This window comes from Schistocerca gregaria, chromosome X, assembly GCF_023897955.1.
Source record: "Schistocerca gregaria isolate iqSchGreg1 chromosome X, iqSchGreg1.2, whole genome shotgun sequence".
Lineage (NCBI taxonomy): Eukaryota > Metazoa > Arthropoda > Insecta > Orthoptera > Acrididae > Schistocerca > Schistocerca gregaria.
The window spans coordinates 762,319,983-762,335,941 of record NC_064931.1 but is presented as its reverse complement, the minus strand read 5'-3'; the positions used below and the strand labels follow the sequence as shown (position 1 = coordinate 762,335,941).

The window sequence follows — 15,959 nt, the reverse complement described above, 5'->3', positions numbered from 1 at the left end:
CTAATGCCATGGAGTATATTGTTCATGAACAGCCAATGGACTATATTCAAACTTATAACATCTACAACAAAATTGAATCAGGCTTCCAGAAATACTAAAGAAATGACATTAATCAAAGTGACTGACAACTTGTACAGGTTTGAAGTGACCATTTTCTAATTTCTTGAATTAATCAAGGCTTTTGTCAAGAATGAAACAACTGAAATACCAAACAGTGTATTACTATAGTTTGACAGCTATCTTAAAAACATATATTGAGTTGCTCATGCATAGGAGAAGTCATAGTGGAAACATGTTCACAGAAGTCCATGGGGGGGGGGGGGGGAGGAGGAGTAGTTCAGTCTTTGGTATGCTGTTTTCCTTCCCATATATTAATTATATTACACACAGTCCTAAGAACACTGCTATTGCTGTATTATGTATAAATGACAACATTTGTTCAGTATCATGATTGGCACAAAATTTAGTCATAAACTTAATACTAAGATGTCATAGTCCAACATCATATCACAACAAAACTTGAACAATGAACATTTTTGTTTATGAAGCAGTTCCTACTATACTCATGGAGTGTATCCAGCTACGCTATCCAAAAACAGTAAAAGATCTAGCATAATCTTTGACAAACATTCCAGCTGAAAAGAACAAATTGTCAGAACATTCAGGAAATTTTTCTCTTTCTACATAAAATTAAAAGAAAATTCTGAAGACAGTTCCATTCAAAATAAAATAAAAATTGATCTACTCTGTAGCCATTCTGAATCTTTAATACTGTGATCATCAATTAAATATGTTTTTCCAGATTTTAGCCCTTTGCAGAAATTTACATCTTCATTCTCTGATTGTGTATAGTGTTACTTGGAAAGTCAGTTACTGCCATGAAACACTTCCCAGACAAAGAAATAGCAAGTGATGTATATTCCAGTTTCATTTTTAATAATTATTCTTATCAAATTTGGTGACAAAATATCTTCTTTATTGGTGTAGCTACTATTTATCTGTGTGATTTTAATGACTACTTCACTAGTCACAATATAATTTTAATTACAGCTTGTTATGCTGCAGATTTCAGAAATAGCCTCACGTCTCAGGTAGTTATATATATACATGAAATGCTACATATTACATTATTGTTCATCTAACTGAAATTATATTATTTCAAAGGTGCCACAGTTCATAAACACCAGATGCATTTGCAGTGCATTATTCTAGAGATGTGATGATTTTGTTTTCAAGCACTATCAATTTATTACTGTTTTACCATAGCATCAATTATTTAATCACTTGTACTGTTATCTGATATTAGCTTAACATGTCTGAACCCAGTTAGCTTTGAGGGTCAGGTACATACACTCATAGTGTGTTTGTCATACCATCAATATTAAAACATGATGCTAGGCAGGAATACAAAACCAGAACTTTGTCTTTTGTGAGTACTGATATTACTGACTGAACCATTTACACACAATTATAGGCCCATCCTCACAATTTCACTTCTTCCAGTATCTCTCTCCCACTTTTCAAATTTCACAAAAACCCTGTTATGTACCTTGCTGGACTAGACTTCATGGAAGAAAGGAAATTTCGAAGAAATGACTTAGCTACACAATTTGAATTTTTCAGGAAGTTTCAAAACAGAATTCATTCTGCTGCACAGTGAAACATTCATGTGGAATGAATCCCCTAGATGTAATTAGTTGTTGTGATGACTCAGTTTGTGACAAAAAGCTGAGAGAATAAATGTTAATGTTTTTGAAGAGCAAACACCTGTAACTGATCATTTCAGAGTGCATATCTTAAAAAATGAGAACCTTACCTCTAGCATGCATGGAGTCAACCTTAATAGATCCCAAACAACAACAAAGAAGACATTGAAATTCATAAGTTAAGAAATTAGAGCCAATTAAATTTCTTAATGCAAAATTAATTTTAGAGTTGACCTGGCCTTGAAACTAACTAATAATGAAACAGTTAATTATGCCAACACAAGTAGAGAGACAGTCTACAATGCTTGCGATAATGACACACTTTTAGGAGTAATTGTAAGTTTTTTGATTGGGGGGGGGAGATTAGAACCTGCAGCTTACAGAGATATTTATGTTCTAAAAATTATGGCCACTGTCATACTGTTGTCTGCAATGCACTAGTGATTTGTGCACTCTCCTATGACCCATTTGTTTGTTTTTACAATCAAAGCTAGATAACATAAATTATCCATTGTTTATTATGGCAGCTGTCTGACCCTCCTGTTGATGGATATACCAAAATTTGCATTTCACTGTAGACCATTGATATTATGGTCTGTGAAAAACCTTATGTCAGATTTATATATAGGGATGAATGTTTACATTTTAGCAAAGCTCTGGAAAAGGACTCAATTTATTAAAGTAGCACCAGTCATCTCATTCCATACAGCCATAAATCATGAACGGGATATACACTGCATGCACTAATGCTTCAACCACAGAAAAAATGTAGATCAAAGATTGTATTGTATGCTGGGAATCAAACTATTATTAGAGACATAACACAAACAATTACTAACAGTGTAGTTGAAATACACACAAAGAGTATTTAGAAGACAATTCCTCAAAGCATCTGAAGCAGAGGACTAACTCAGCCATTGAAATATTATTTGCAAAAGTGCATAATCTAATTAGCTAGAAACCTGGAAACATACTACCATCTTCTTGGATGCTTAGTTTTCAGGTGTGCAGTGTTGCTTCTAATTGTTCTATTTTACTATGTGTGTATCGAATTTTATATTGAAATAGAAGTAATACTGCTTTTAGCTCAGTTTCATCCATGTGAGGTGTACTTACCAGTTTTCTAGTTATATCTACTTCTACCTTGAAACACTGTAGCTTTCCTGTCTTTGACTTGTATCATGGGCAATTACTAGTTGAGGTTGTTTAATTATCATGATAATTTTTACCCTGGTAACTGGTGACAGTTACTTGCCAGATCACCTATGTGAAATGCATATAAAGATAAATGGAGATTAATGTTAATTATAATCCATCTTGATTGAAAAAAATGCAATCAATATGGATTATAAGTAACATTATAAAATCACTGATTGCTGTTATCACATCAGACATTATGTCTGTTTATGCAAAATAAATGAAAATAGCTGAAGGCCACCCAAATGTATTTCTAGTCATGAGAAATATTCCATAATATGTAGGTAACTTGAGTGTTAAGAATGACATGATTTATTTCTATATGCCCATGTTACCATGTTGGAGAACAGATAAACAATTAAAATTATTTTAAAAGAAAAGAGTGTGTTAAGAAAAGGTTTAATATAAGGTTTTGTATGTTTTATGATCCTTGGATAATATTTGGCAAGAGTACAAATGAAGAAGGCAGCCACTAACGAAATTTTGAGTGGGTGGATGACAATCTGAACACCATATAATAAATGTGTATTTTACACAAATTTAATCAACCAGATCAAATTTTCAGAGTAAATATTTGTATATATTGTATGTTTACAATATCTCCATCATAATAAGCTACAAAGAAGCAGCTTACATGAAGATTACTGAGATCCATACCCTCAGAGTGCCCAGTCCTTCTACAACAGGCAAACATATAAACTGAAGAAGATAAATAAGCCAAACAAACTGAAGGTCAATAAAATGAATAAATTGAAAGACCTTTGTTCAAGACTTATCAAGATATCCTGTAACATTTAGGGACTATTGATATCTAGCAATAAGAAAATTTTATAACAGTGAACCTTTCCGTTTTTGACAATATAATGCAATTGGAAAGATAAAAGATCTACTCACCAACAAGTGGCAGGAGAACATGCGTATAAACAAAGGTTATACATACGCAAGCTTTTGGAGACAGTGGCTACTTATTCTGGCAGAAGGTTTGAAGGGAAGGAAGAGGGGTGAAGGAAAAGGACTGGAGAGGTTAGGAAAAGGGGTAGAGTTTGGAAAAGTCACCCAGAACTCCACGGTAGGGGAGACTTACCAGACAGGATGAGAAAGCCTTTTCATCCTGTCTGATAAATCTCCCCTGATCTAGGCTTCTGGGTGACTTTTCCAAACTCTACTCCTTTTCCTAAACTTCTCCAGTCCTGTTTCTTCATCCTTCATCTTTCTTCCTTACCCTTCATCTCATCTGCCAGAAGAAGGAGCCACTGGCTCCAAAAACTTGACTGAGGGAGGTGGCACAGTAGTTAGCACACTGGACTCACATTTGAGAGGATGACAGTTCACACTCAAGTCTGGACACCCAGATTTAGGTATTCTGTGGTTTCCCTAAATTGCTTCAGGTAAATGCCAGGATGGTTCCTGTAAAAGGGAATGGCCAACTTCCTTCCCCATCCTTCCCTAATCTGATGGGACCAGTGACCTCGCTGCTTGGTCCCCTCAGCTGAATTAATCAACCAATCAATCAGTCGAAAAGCTTGCATACATCAAACCTTTTTTATATGTGTGTTCTCCCGCCAATCTATCTAATAGTGAAATTTTAATAGCTGAGGCATATGAGGAATCTGAATGTGATAACCTGTTTAGTGCAGGAGACTATAACAGAACATAAAATCATGTATGTTAGTAATTTCTTTACATGTAATGTTTTATGTAAATATAGCCTTTGACTGCAAGTGTAACAACTAAGAGACAGTTATCTTTGGTCATGGGAGAAGGAGGTCGAGCTTTGAAAGTGGTGGTTGATGGTCTTTGGATCGGGAGCGTGGGTTGGAGGAGGTGGCGATACAGATGTGGTGTAAAACAATGTCTTATTTCATATTATTGTAGAAGTGTTAAATGTGAATAAATGAATTAAATAGTGATGTGCAAAAATAATGTAACGTTTGCTCTCTAAAAACCAAAATACCACGTCGCCCTACAAACCAGTTAGTCTCATCCAAACACAAAGAAAACCGCAGGAATATTGCAGTGGAATCACCTCTAGACTTCACGAAGACAACAATGCAGTCATCGATATGAGTTAAGTACCAAACTGTTCATACTATAAATTTGAATCTCCTTTAGTGCCTGAAGTCACCATGTGGACAAAGGAGTAGGACAACTTACAGACTGTGGAAATCCTAGCAAGAGGTCTGTTAAATACGATGAGACTAATTGTGATTTGTTTGTGGAACATTATAAATTTTATAATTCGTACAACATGAATAACATTGTACATGTTTCCTGGACCAGAAAAATTAGTGTGAAAACCAAGAAAGTGCTGGCTTATCGGAGAGGTGGACCTGTGATCGACGTCGTGGTGTGAAAAGATAAGTACAATTCTGATTTATTTTAAACTTTTCGTCAAAACTGTGTCCAAAGACGTGGTGCCATCATGATGCTATCAGAAAAAATTAAAAAGGAAGTGGGAGAAATGTTAGACTGGAACATGTGTGGTGCAAGTGACGATCCAGGTGGCTCACAAAAAGAAGGAAAACCGGATCAACAGGATTGGGTAAGTTTACTCTTTGCCAGAATGGGACAAATGCAGTCTGAATTAACAATGGCAATTAATTCAAATAATGAATTCCTAGAATCAAAAATAAATGCATCCAGTAAGTCGCTAGAAGCGAAACTAAACTTAACTAGTGAATCGCTGGAAGCAAAAATGAAAAGCAACGGTGATGTCCTGAAAGACGAGGTCTCAAATTTAAAACTTGAATTAGGAGAAAGGGCGTGAACTCCAAAATTGAGGCTATAGAAAATAAGTTTGTGACCTTAGAAAATAAATTGGCCGCAGTTAGCTCAAGTCAAGGAAAAGAGATTGAAAGGTTAACTGCAGCTCAAAGAACTGTGGATGAGAGAATAGACAAATTAAGTCTAGATACAGAATCAAAAGTTAACGCCTTAGATGATGAATTAAATAAGATACAAGAGTCTGTAACATGTAATTTAAGTGTAATAGACAAGAGATTCACTGAAATGCAAGATAATTTTGTGTCTAGATATTTATGTATGAATGGTGGGAGTGTGTGGAGTAATTCACCTGTAAAAAGTTTTCCTTGTGATAATTTACACCCTGTAGACTTTTTACAACACTGCTCTGACAACCTTGTTCCTGGCATGTCTGATAATCTAAAGATTAAGTTTGTAAAAAAATTCCTTGAGGGAGAAGCTTTGTCTTGGGCAAACCAACATTTTGATGAGTGGAAAAGATTTGATGATTTTAAGAAGAGGTTCTTAAATAAGTTTTGGTCTGAGACTGGACAGGGTAGAATAAAAAGTGAATTTTTAAATGGGCCTAGTTTCAAGGGCAGAAACCACTCAATGGAAGACTTTTGCAGAGATCAACGTAGGAAATTGGTGCATCTAGATAAACCCTTCGATGAAATGATGCAAATTGATGCCCTTAAAAGGAGGTTACCTGAAACAATACAGTGGGAATTAGTGCATGGACCTGATGACTGTTTAGACCAGTTTCTAAAATATATAGACAAATTAGACAGGGCAATGGAGAGAAATGTGCAACAGTTTAGTAATGGAAACCATTACAGTGGGAGGTGGAATTCTGATTACCGTGGGGAGAACACTAGAAGGGACAATAGAGATTTTCGGAATGAACACCAATATGATAGAACAAGAGAGCACAATGATAATGGGAGAGGGAGTAAATGGGAAAACAGTGGTGTAGCTAGGAACAACAGATGGGAAGGTAACAACAGAATGAATACAAATTGGAGGAGTGACAATAGAGGTAGACATCCGGAAAACTCTGGTCCGCCTCACTGAGGGTCCACAGCTTTGGGGCAAACAGATTTAAACATAATAGGACCACTAACTCTCACACAAAACCCAATAGTGTAAATAATTGTACCATTAACATACAGGTTAAAAACCAGGAATATCAAGCGAATTATATAAATTTTGATAAAAAATTTCTGGATGCCATGTGGCACAGTAGACCACCACAAAATAAACATAGGATAGATCAAAGTTCTGACTCAATTCTGGATGAGGAGATGTTAAATGATTTTTACAGCTGGGCAAAAAGGAGAGAGCAAGCTACTGATGAAGAGAGTAATAAATGTTTTAGTTCAGAATTGGGGGGGTTGTTCACACAAGAAGGTAATAGTGAATCAGCTGATGATATACCTAAGCAACAGGAAAAAGAATCAACCATAGAAAGTGAGAAACAGAGAGAAATAGATGAAACTGGCAGTAAAGTATACCGTAGTAGTGATGATGTTAGTATTATTGATGTGAAAAGTATGGTAAGCAAACCAGAAGGTGAGTACAATGTTTTTATTGAAATAAATAATGAAGTGTTGAAACTTGATGATAGTTGTGGTGATGAATCAAAGGAATATGACAAGAATAATGAAGTGACAGCTGAAAATCAATTGCTACATGTCTGTCCTGATGATTTCATGGTTAATCAAAGTGGTGATAACAAAAGTGAAAATATTGTGAAAGAATTAGATTTGCGTGATATTGAAAGTAAATGAAGCCAATTTTTAGAAATCCTGTGGAACCAGTATAATGAGAGTTGTAGTAGCAAAGTGTTTTGGTATCATTTAAGTATAATTACTAGAGTTTTATGCCCATGCTGGTGGGAGAGTAAAAGAAAGGGTCTGAGTGAAAGGTACGTAAACAGTAGGGAGATATTTTGTGTGCAGCCAAAGTGTGAAGTTGACACTGGTAACTTAGAATCGGAAACTCAGGTAAACCTGATGAGGACTGAAAGGGAGGAAGTAGATGGAAATTATAAAGAAATTGAAAAAGATTTATTATATGAAGTCCCTGAGGGGAAGGCAGATGAAAAGGAATTAGGCTGTCCATACATTAAAATAAGAGTCAATCAATGGGAAGGACACTGTCTTATTGATACAGGAAGCCCCATATGTGCAATATCAGTAAAATTTAGAGATAAAATTAGAGATGGTAAGAACTTTGTAGAAATGCCGGTTGTAGGGGTAAAAATCAGAGGTGCCACAGGTAGGCAAAGTAAGGTAGTTAAGAGTCAAGTATTGTTAACGTTTGAAATTGAAAATGTGGAGTTTGAGCAGGGTTGCCTTGTGGTCCCAAGGTTAGAAGAAAATATCATTTTTGGCATGGATTGGGTCTTAAAAGTGGGTGTAAGCTTCTCTTGGGAAGATAAGAGTGTTAGAATTACTGAACCTGAGAAAAATAGTATTCTGAAAACAGAAATGTTCATCCTTAACTGTAGTAATTCTTGCAACCTTATCAAAGAGCTGTTGTAAGCAGGGTAGATAATCAACCCATAAGTGATAACACACCCTTTGACCTTATAAATGAACAAAATTTGGAAGAATTAGTCGCAGCCAAATTGAAGGAAGCTGTAAATCTAAGTGAAAGTCAGAAAAATCAATTAAGAGAGGTTTTATGGGAATTTCAGGATACATTTAGTGAGAGACCAGGGAAGGTAAAAGACTATCAGTGCAGAATTCAACTCAGAGATCATCATCCTTTCTTCTTAAAATCATATGGCATTCCATTCTCCAGGAAAAAAGATGTAGAAAGGGAAATCCAAAAAATGGAAACTTGGGGGATTATAGAAAGAAGTAGAGGTGCTTACAACAACCCATTAGTAGTTGTGTCTAAGAGAAATGGTGGGGTTAGACTTGTGCTTGACTCTAGGCAACCTTAATAAGTTCTTGATTAGAGAAAATGACCATCCTGACAATATGGATGAACTTCTGCACAAATTTGATAATGTAAAATTTGTGAGTAGCCTAGACTTGACTTCTGGTTTTCACCAAATACCACTTGAACTTGATTCTAGGAAGTATACTGCCTTTTTGTATGGTTGCAAAAGTTACCAATATTGTGTTGTCTCTTTTGGATTGAATGTATCTGTGGCTGAATTTATCAGAGCACTGCATTTTGTATTAGGTGATGAATTGTCCTCAAAATTAATAGTATATGTAGATGACATTCTTGTAACTGTAAAAACCTGGGAAGTCATCTAAATCTTCTGCAACAAGTCTGTTCAAAATTGAGGGAAGGGGGAATGACTGTAAAATTGGAAAAATGTTGTTTTGGAATTAATGAACTGAAATTTTTGGGGCATAATATTTCAGAAAAGGGAATCTTACCTGATAAGGATAAACTTGAGGCCATTGTAAACTTCCCTAACCCCAAGAACAAAAAACAACTCAAGTCCTTTTTTGGACTCACTGGATTCTATAGAAAATTTCTTAGTACCCAAGCTTTAAGTGCAAACTGCTTATGTAACTTACTAAAAAAGAATACTGTTTGGGATTGGACACAAGAATGTCAGGATGCATTCATGGAAATAAAACAACAACTGTCCCAAAGTCAGATGTTGTATAGACCTGTTATGTCATTACCATTCTGTATAATGACAGATATTAGTGAGACAGGTTTAGGGGCACATTTGTTTCAAAACATAGAAATAGAAGGAAAATTAGAACACCATTCTATTGCTTTTGCTAGCCGGGTTTTACAAAAGTATGAAAAATCATATAGTCACAGAGAAGGAACAACTTGCCATCCACTGGGCATTTAATAAGTTTAAAAGTTATGTGTTAGGGCACAAGGTAATTGTTTTCTCTGACCATAAAGCTCTATCTTACATTCAGGAGTGCAGACTCTATCATGACCGTATAACAAGGTGGGTTTTATTCCTTCAACAGTTTGACTATGAGATGAAATTTATTCAGGGTAAACATAATGTCATTGCAGATGCCCTTTCCAGACTACCAGTAGGTGCAGATGTTGAAAATACTTATGGAAAAGAGGAGAGGAAAACTTAAATTCACGTGGTGGGTACCTATTTTAAATTATTCCAGGTAAAGGAATGATACATCATTACTTATATTGATTTTATATTTGTTCCATTATTGATAATAATGTCCCATATATACTTTGTCTTGTACCTTAGAATTTAAATATTCATATATAACAATTATATACTTTTAATTACACAAACTGTGATTTTATAATGCTTCTTGCTCCTGATTTTTACTGCTTAATTTCTACCATCTGTCTTTCCTAGCAAAGTTACTTCTTTTCGGCACACTGTACACTAATCACAGAAATTCCTAACGATTTTCTCTCATATGCAGTTGTCCTGGATTTAACATTATTTCACAAGAAACTGACGTTGACATTTTGGAGAAAAAAAATGATGAAAGGGACACTATAAAGTATACAAACACACAAAAAGAAAATTTCTATGTTAGAAATACTGACCTAGAAAGCATACTGGCAATTTGTATTCTGTTGGAAATTAGTGTGCCTAATAGAGGATCAAGCAAAAAGTAAACATGACATGTAGATGTAAAAATCACAAATAGTCTCAGGTTATTTGTCAGAAGGACACTAACACCTATGGGGTATCTCAACTGTCAATTATTTATATCAATGATCTGGATGTGCATGGTGAGTCACATAAAACAATTATGTTTTTGAAAGCAACTCCTAATGCAGTAAACTCTACTGTAAGTCAGATAAGTAAATTGTCAACATAAGTCAGCTGAAAATAAATCTCAGGAAAATGGCATCATTAAATTACCATAAGTGTCAAAATAATCCACCATTGTGTCAACCAATTTAAAATAAAAAGACATCAACATTTCTTTGTATTTGGATACAGAGTGAGCTAAATGGGAGAAACATATTAAACAAATCAATTCCAAGATGAGTACACTCTGTTTTCTTTTAAGGGCCTAAAAAGGACAAACAAATGAGCGGACACTACTGAGAACTTATTGTGCATATTTATATGCACATCTGAAATTTGGCCTCATATTCTGGGTAAATTTCAAAGCAGATCTGGAGACCTTCACAGTCATACAGAGAGCCATTAGGATTATTACATGTAGCAGAGCTAGAGAATTATGTAAATCATTATTTGAAACCCTGACAAAACTACCATTATGATGCATTATATTATGGATACACTAATGTTTATTAACAAAATGTAATTGGCAATCATAGCAGAATAAGAAAAAATGTCATTTAGAGGCACAGTACTAAAAAAACCTTAAGAAAATCCCAGATAATACAAATCTGTGTCAGGTATGTGCATGATTTATGAGGATAAAATGGTTCAACAAATTTATGATTTAAATGATTTAAAATTTATATGACACTACATACACTGATGTGAAAAAAGTCTTGCAATACCTCCTAATACTGTGTTGGACCTCATTTTACCCAGTGTAGAGCAGCAACTTGACTCATCATGGACTCATCAAGCTGATGGAAGTCCCCTGCAGAAGTATTGAGCTGTGCTGTCTCTAAAGCTATCCATAATTGTGAAAGTGTTCTGATGCAGAATTTTGTGCATAAACTGACCTCTCAATTATGTTCCATAAACGTTTGATGGGATTCATAATGGGTGATCTGCATGGCCATATCATTCACTCAAGTTATCCTGAATGTTCTTCAAACCAGTCATGATCACTTGTGGCCTGGCGACATGGCACATTATCATCCATAAAAATTCCATAACTTTTTGGGAAAATGAAGTCCATGAATGGCCGCAAATGGTCTCTAAATAGCTGAATATAGCCATTTCCAGTCAATGAATGGTTCAGTTGGACCAGAGGACCCAGTTGATTCTGTATAAACATAGCCCACACCATTCTGGGGCCACCACCAGCTTGCACAGTGCCTTGTTCGCAACTTCGGTTGATGGTTTTGTGGGGCCTGTGCCACACTCAAAGTCTACCATCAGCTCGTACCAACTAAATCAGAACTCACCTGATCAGGCTTCAGTTTTATAGTCATCAAGGGTTATACCAATATGGTCATGAGCCCAGGAGAGGCACAGAGGTGATTTCATGCTGTTAGCAAAGTCGCTCACATCTGTCTGCTGCTGCTATAGCCCATTAATGGCGATTTGCACTGCATTGTCCTAATAGATACGTTTATTGTACATCTAACATTGATTTCTGCAATCAGTTTATGCAGTGTTGCTTGTCTGTTAGCACTGACCGCTCTATGCAAATAACACTGCTCTCGGTCATTGAGTGATGGCCATGGGCCACTGCATTGTCCTTGGTGGGATGTACTGCATGAAATTTGGTATTCTTGACACACACTTTGACCCTGTGGATCTCAGAATATTGAATTCCCTAATGATTTCCAAAATGGAATAAAGTCTGTTAATTCTTGTCTTGTAGCCATAAGCATGTCAGAAATCTTTTTACATGAGTCACCTGAGTACAAATGACAGCTCCACCAATACACAGCCATTTTGTACCCTGTATATGCAATACTATCACCACCTGTATGTGCACTTATCACTGTGTAAAGACTTTTGTCATCTCAGTGTACAAATGCATTTATAATATGTGTTAGACGACATCTGCAATAGGCCCCAACACTGTTTCTATTCAGTTGGCGAATACATCAATTTAAATGTATTTAATTTATAACTTTTCCAACTTGTAATATGTAGGCCAAAATGTAATCCTTATTATTTTTCTTTGCAAATGATAAATTTAAGTTAACTCCAATATCACCTTGTGCACTGTACTGTATATGGTCAGTGAGCTAAATATATAAATAAGTAAATAAATAGGAATGTCGACAAATGGTCTAGTAATTAAAATGAATGGACTGCCTGGTATAAGTAACTGGAGCAACAAGCAGCTTTTACAAATGTAAATAAGGAACCAAACAATAACAAATGACACTGCACTAACTGCTGCAATATGAATCTTCATGCTTTAGTTCCATAGGTGCAGTCATGAAGGAAAATTGTAAGAGATGTTGAAGTAGTTGATAAGTGCATTATAAGAAACATCTTATGTAGACACTGTTAGCAACTGAAGACACACTGATATGACCAGTCTGTGTTGAAAATCATGCAAATAAATATAAAATTCAATAAGCAGAAACACTGTTTCTCTGAAAGAAGTTGTAACTATTCAAATTCTTTTTCTATAACATTAATATGGGAATCTGGAAACTGTTTTAAGATAACAGTTGCCTACATATTCTCAGAATGTATCATACTAGTAGTAGGTATGAAAAATCCTAAAGTATAGATAACCTAATAATTCTTAAAAATAATGGATAATAAGACACACATTTAACTGTCAGATGCTTATATTATCTTGTATTGAGAGACAAGAATCAGTTTACACCTATTTCAATGCACTAGTTTCAGAAATATGTGCCATATATATATATATATATATATATATATATATATATATATATATATATATATATATATATATATATATATACTCAGATCCCTTTTTTTACATGATATAAATGTATCTGCATATGGCTCTCCCCCCGAACAATACTTGCCTGTGATATATGCATTCATTATGCAAAAAGACATAACAAAATTTATTTGTGTATATGAAAAAGAAACAAAGATATCTAGAATGGGTGTATATTGCTGAAACTGGTTATAGACAAATTTTTAAAAACCCTCTGGGAGTTTTGACTGACGAAAATCATAATTTGGCACTTATTTTTTGAAACACTCTAGCTTTGGTCAAATAACAGGCCATCCTAAGATATATGAGGAAAGAGGTATATGTCTAAGAATAAATTGTATGACTGAAATTAGTAGTGTTTAAAAAAGAAATGACATGCAATTATTGTGCTAGAACATGTCTTTTGAAAAATATTTTGAGGTTTTAAATTTTGTTCTAGCACTTCAATAATGTGGAATGGGCTTCTGAAAGTGAAAACAATTTTTGGCAAAAAAAAAGCTATAGAATTCAACTCTTTAAGCTGCAACTGGCATTATTTTCTGGCCAAAACTACACTATATTTATCATAAACTATGGCAAATTCACAGTAATGTGAGAATTTATAAATTTCAAAATATGAGATTTAATAAATAGATGCACATTTTATATGCAACTTTGTTCATTTAAGAAATCAAGCATGTTTCATAGAATCTGTTGACTGTAAATTTAAGGTTTCAGGACACGTGCATTAACTATTTCTGGCATGGCAGACCCAGACAAATAATTTAAAATCCCACCATGACAAGTCAAGACTTTATGGGTAAGCAGATGATGAATTCAATATTAATTGATCTGCTAGAAGTTAACTCAATTTTTCTTGTTTGAAACTGTGTAATATGTGTATATGTGAATGTTTTCTGGGAAATATGAAACAATTTTATATTTACAACAATATGCATGTAAAAATAGAGCAAATAATGAGAGAGTACAATGATAGCAATACTCACCAGATACAACACCTGCAATAGTGATAGCCAATACAAGGATCTGGTTCAGCTCCATGTTAGAAGAGAAAAGTGAAGACGAGGAGAACTAGAGCTCTATTTATATACATTGGTGTGCCAAATCTGAAGTAATAAAAGCATTAAAGATTTTTGGATAAATAAGATTAATCAATGATACCAAGCTGTATTTCTTTAGGATTAAGCTCTGAACTTTTATTGCCCTGTGACAATTGATAAACTTCAGAGATAAGGCCAAATTCTGGTTACGTGCAGAGGTATACACGTCAGACGACAAATCCCTTTCTCTTGAAGACCATAGGGTTCTCATAACATAGATAACTGTTTCTTACAAAATGACAAAGAATTATTTAAAAAAGAAAAACGAGCATGTTTTTATTTCAGATACAACCATGTTTATAAAGTGATAACGACCATCATTGGTCTTGGCCAACTTCAAAGTCTGTATGTCATAAGTGTAATTTTGTGAACAAAACTGTTATTGTCATCATATTATATATGTAATTGCATCTCAAATGAAAAGAATTGTACTCCTGTTATTACAGATAAGAGAGCCAGTAATATCTCAAAAGAATGGAAGAGTGTCTTGATACATCTACTCCTCAAGAAAGGTGACAAAACTGAGCTGAACAATTACAGGGGAATCTCACTTCTTCCAGTAACTTACAAAATTCTCTCAAATCCTTAACTGAAACAACTTGAGCCACAAAAGGAAGTCCTGTATCGAACAGATCTGGAACGTCAAAAGCATAATACATGTCAGAAAAGGAGATGTACACACATTCATTCACACAAGCACACCTGACACGCACATGACTGTTATTTCCAGAAGACCAGAATGCAATGATGCCATTGCAGATTATCATGTAGTCATCTGTTCATATTATTATTTCTGCTAGGATGCCTGGTGGACTGCTCAGGCCATTTAAACTCTTTCAAACAAAATTCTTTCATAATGCCATCTCCCCTCTCATATAAAGGCCCATTTAAGAATATATTTTGGAAGTGAGTCTTCCCTGTGTCATGCCAAGACATAAGTATAAAACATTCCACAAAAGTCCTATAATCTAAAAAGTAGTCCACTACCTTAGCTGAGTGGTCAGTGCATGTGACTGACATGCAGTGGGCCTGGATTCTATTCCCAGCTGGGTCAGAGATTTTCTCTACTCAAGGTTGGGTGTTGTGTTGTTCTCATCAGAATTTCATCATCATTGACATGGAAGTCACCCAATGTGGCATTAACTGAAAAGACTTGCAACACAGTGGCCAAACTTCCCCAGGTAGGGAATCCCAGTTATTAATGCCATATGATCATTTCATTTCATCTAAAAAGATGTCTTATCCATGTGCATGCGAGGGGTGGGGGGGAGGGGCAGCTTCCCCCCCCCCCCCCCCACCACCACCCCTAGAAGATATTTGCAGTTTTTTACTAGTTTACTGTTTTATTTAATAAGAAATGCTGCATGTTTTTCGGATTGTACAAGTGCATTCTTGTATTTAAAATGTTTATTAAAATCAGTTTATCACTGGTTTACTGCTGTTTTATTTAATAAGAAGTGTTGTATGTTGTCTCAAGTCCTTGTTTCCTGAGACTAGTATGATCTGCCCCCACCCCCCCCCACCCCTCCAGTTCAGATCCTTGGTATGCCCTTGTTCTTATCCCTTTAGAATCGGATGCCACCCAGGTATTGCTTCATATATTTCATTATTGCTGTGTCAGACATCCATGAAACAAAATTATCATTACGAAAGGAAATCAACAGTATGATGAAACTAGACTCCCCACATGCTGACTCTTT

At 35.2% G+C, this 15,959-nt stretch overlaps 1 protein-coding gene across 1 annotated transcript in view; it reads right to left on the bottom strand.

Annotated features, from left to right (window-relative positions):
• Window positions 1–14,210, bottom strand: part of LOC126299307 (uncharacterized) — a 54,554-nt gene extending 40,344 nt beyond the window's left edge. The window contains exon 1 of the mRNA XM_049991108.1: window positions 14,146–14,210. Coding sequence (XP_049847065.1) covers window positions 14,146–14,200 — 55 coding nt within the window. The 5' untranslated portion in view covers window positions 14,201–14,210. The remainder of the gene's footprint in view (window positions 1–14,145) is intronic.
• Window positions 14,211–15,959: the final 1,749 nt, after the last annotated feature.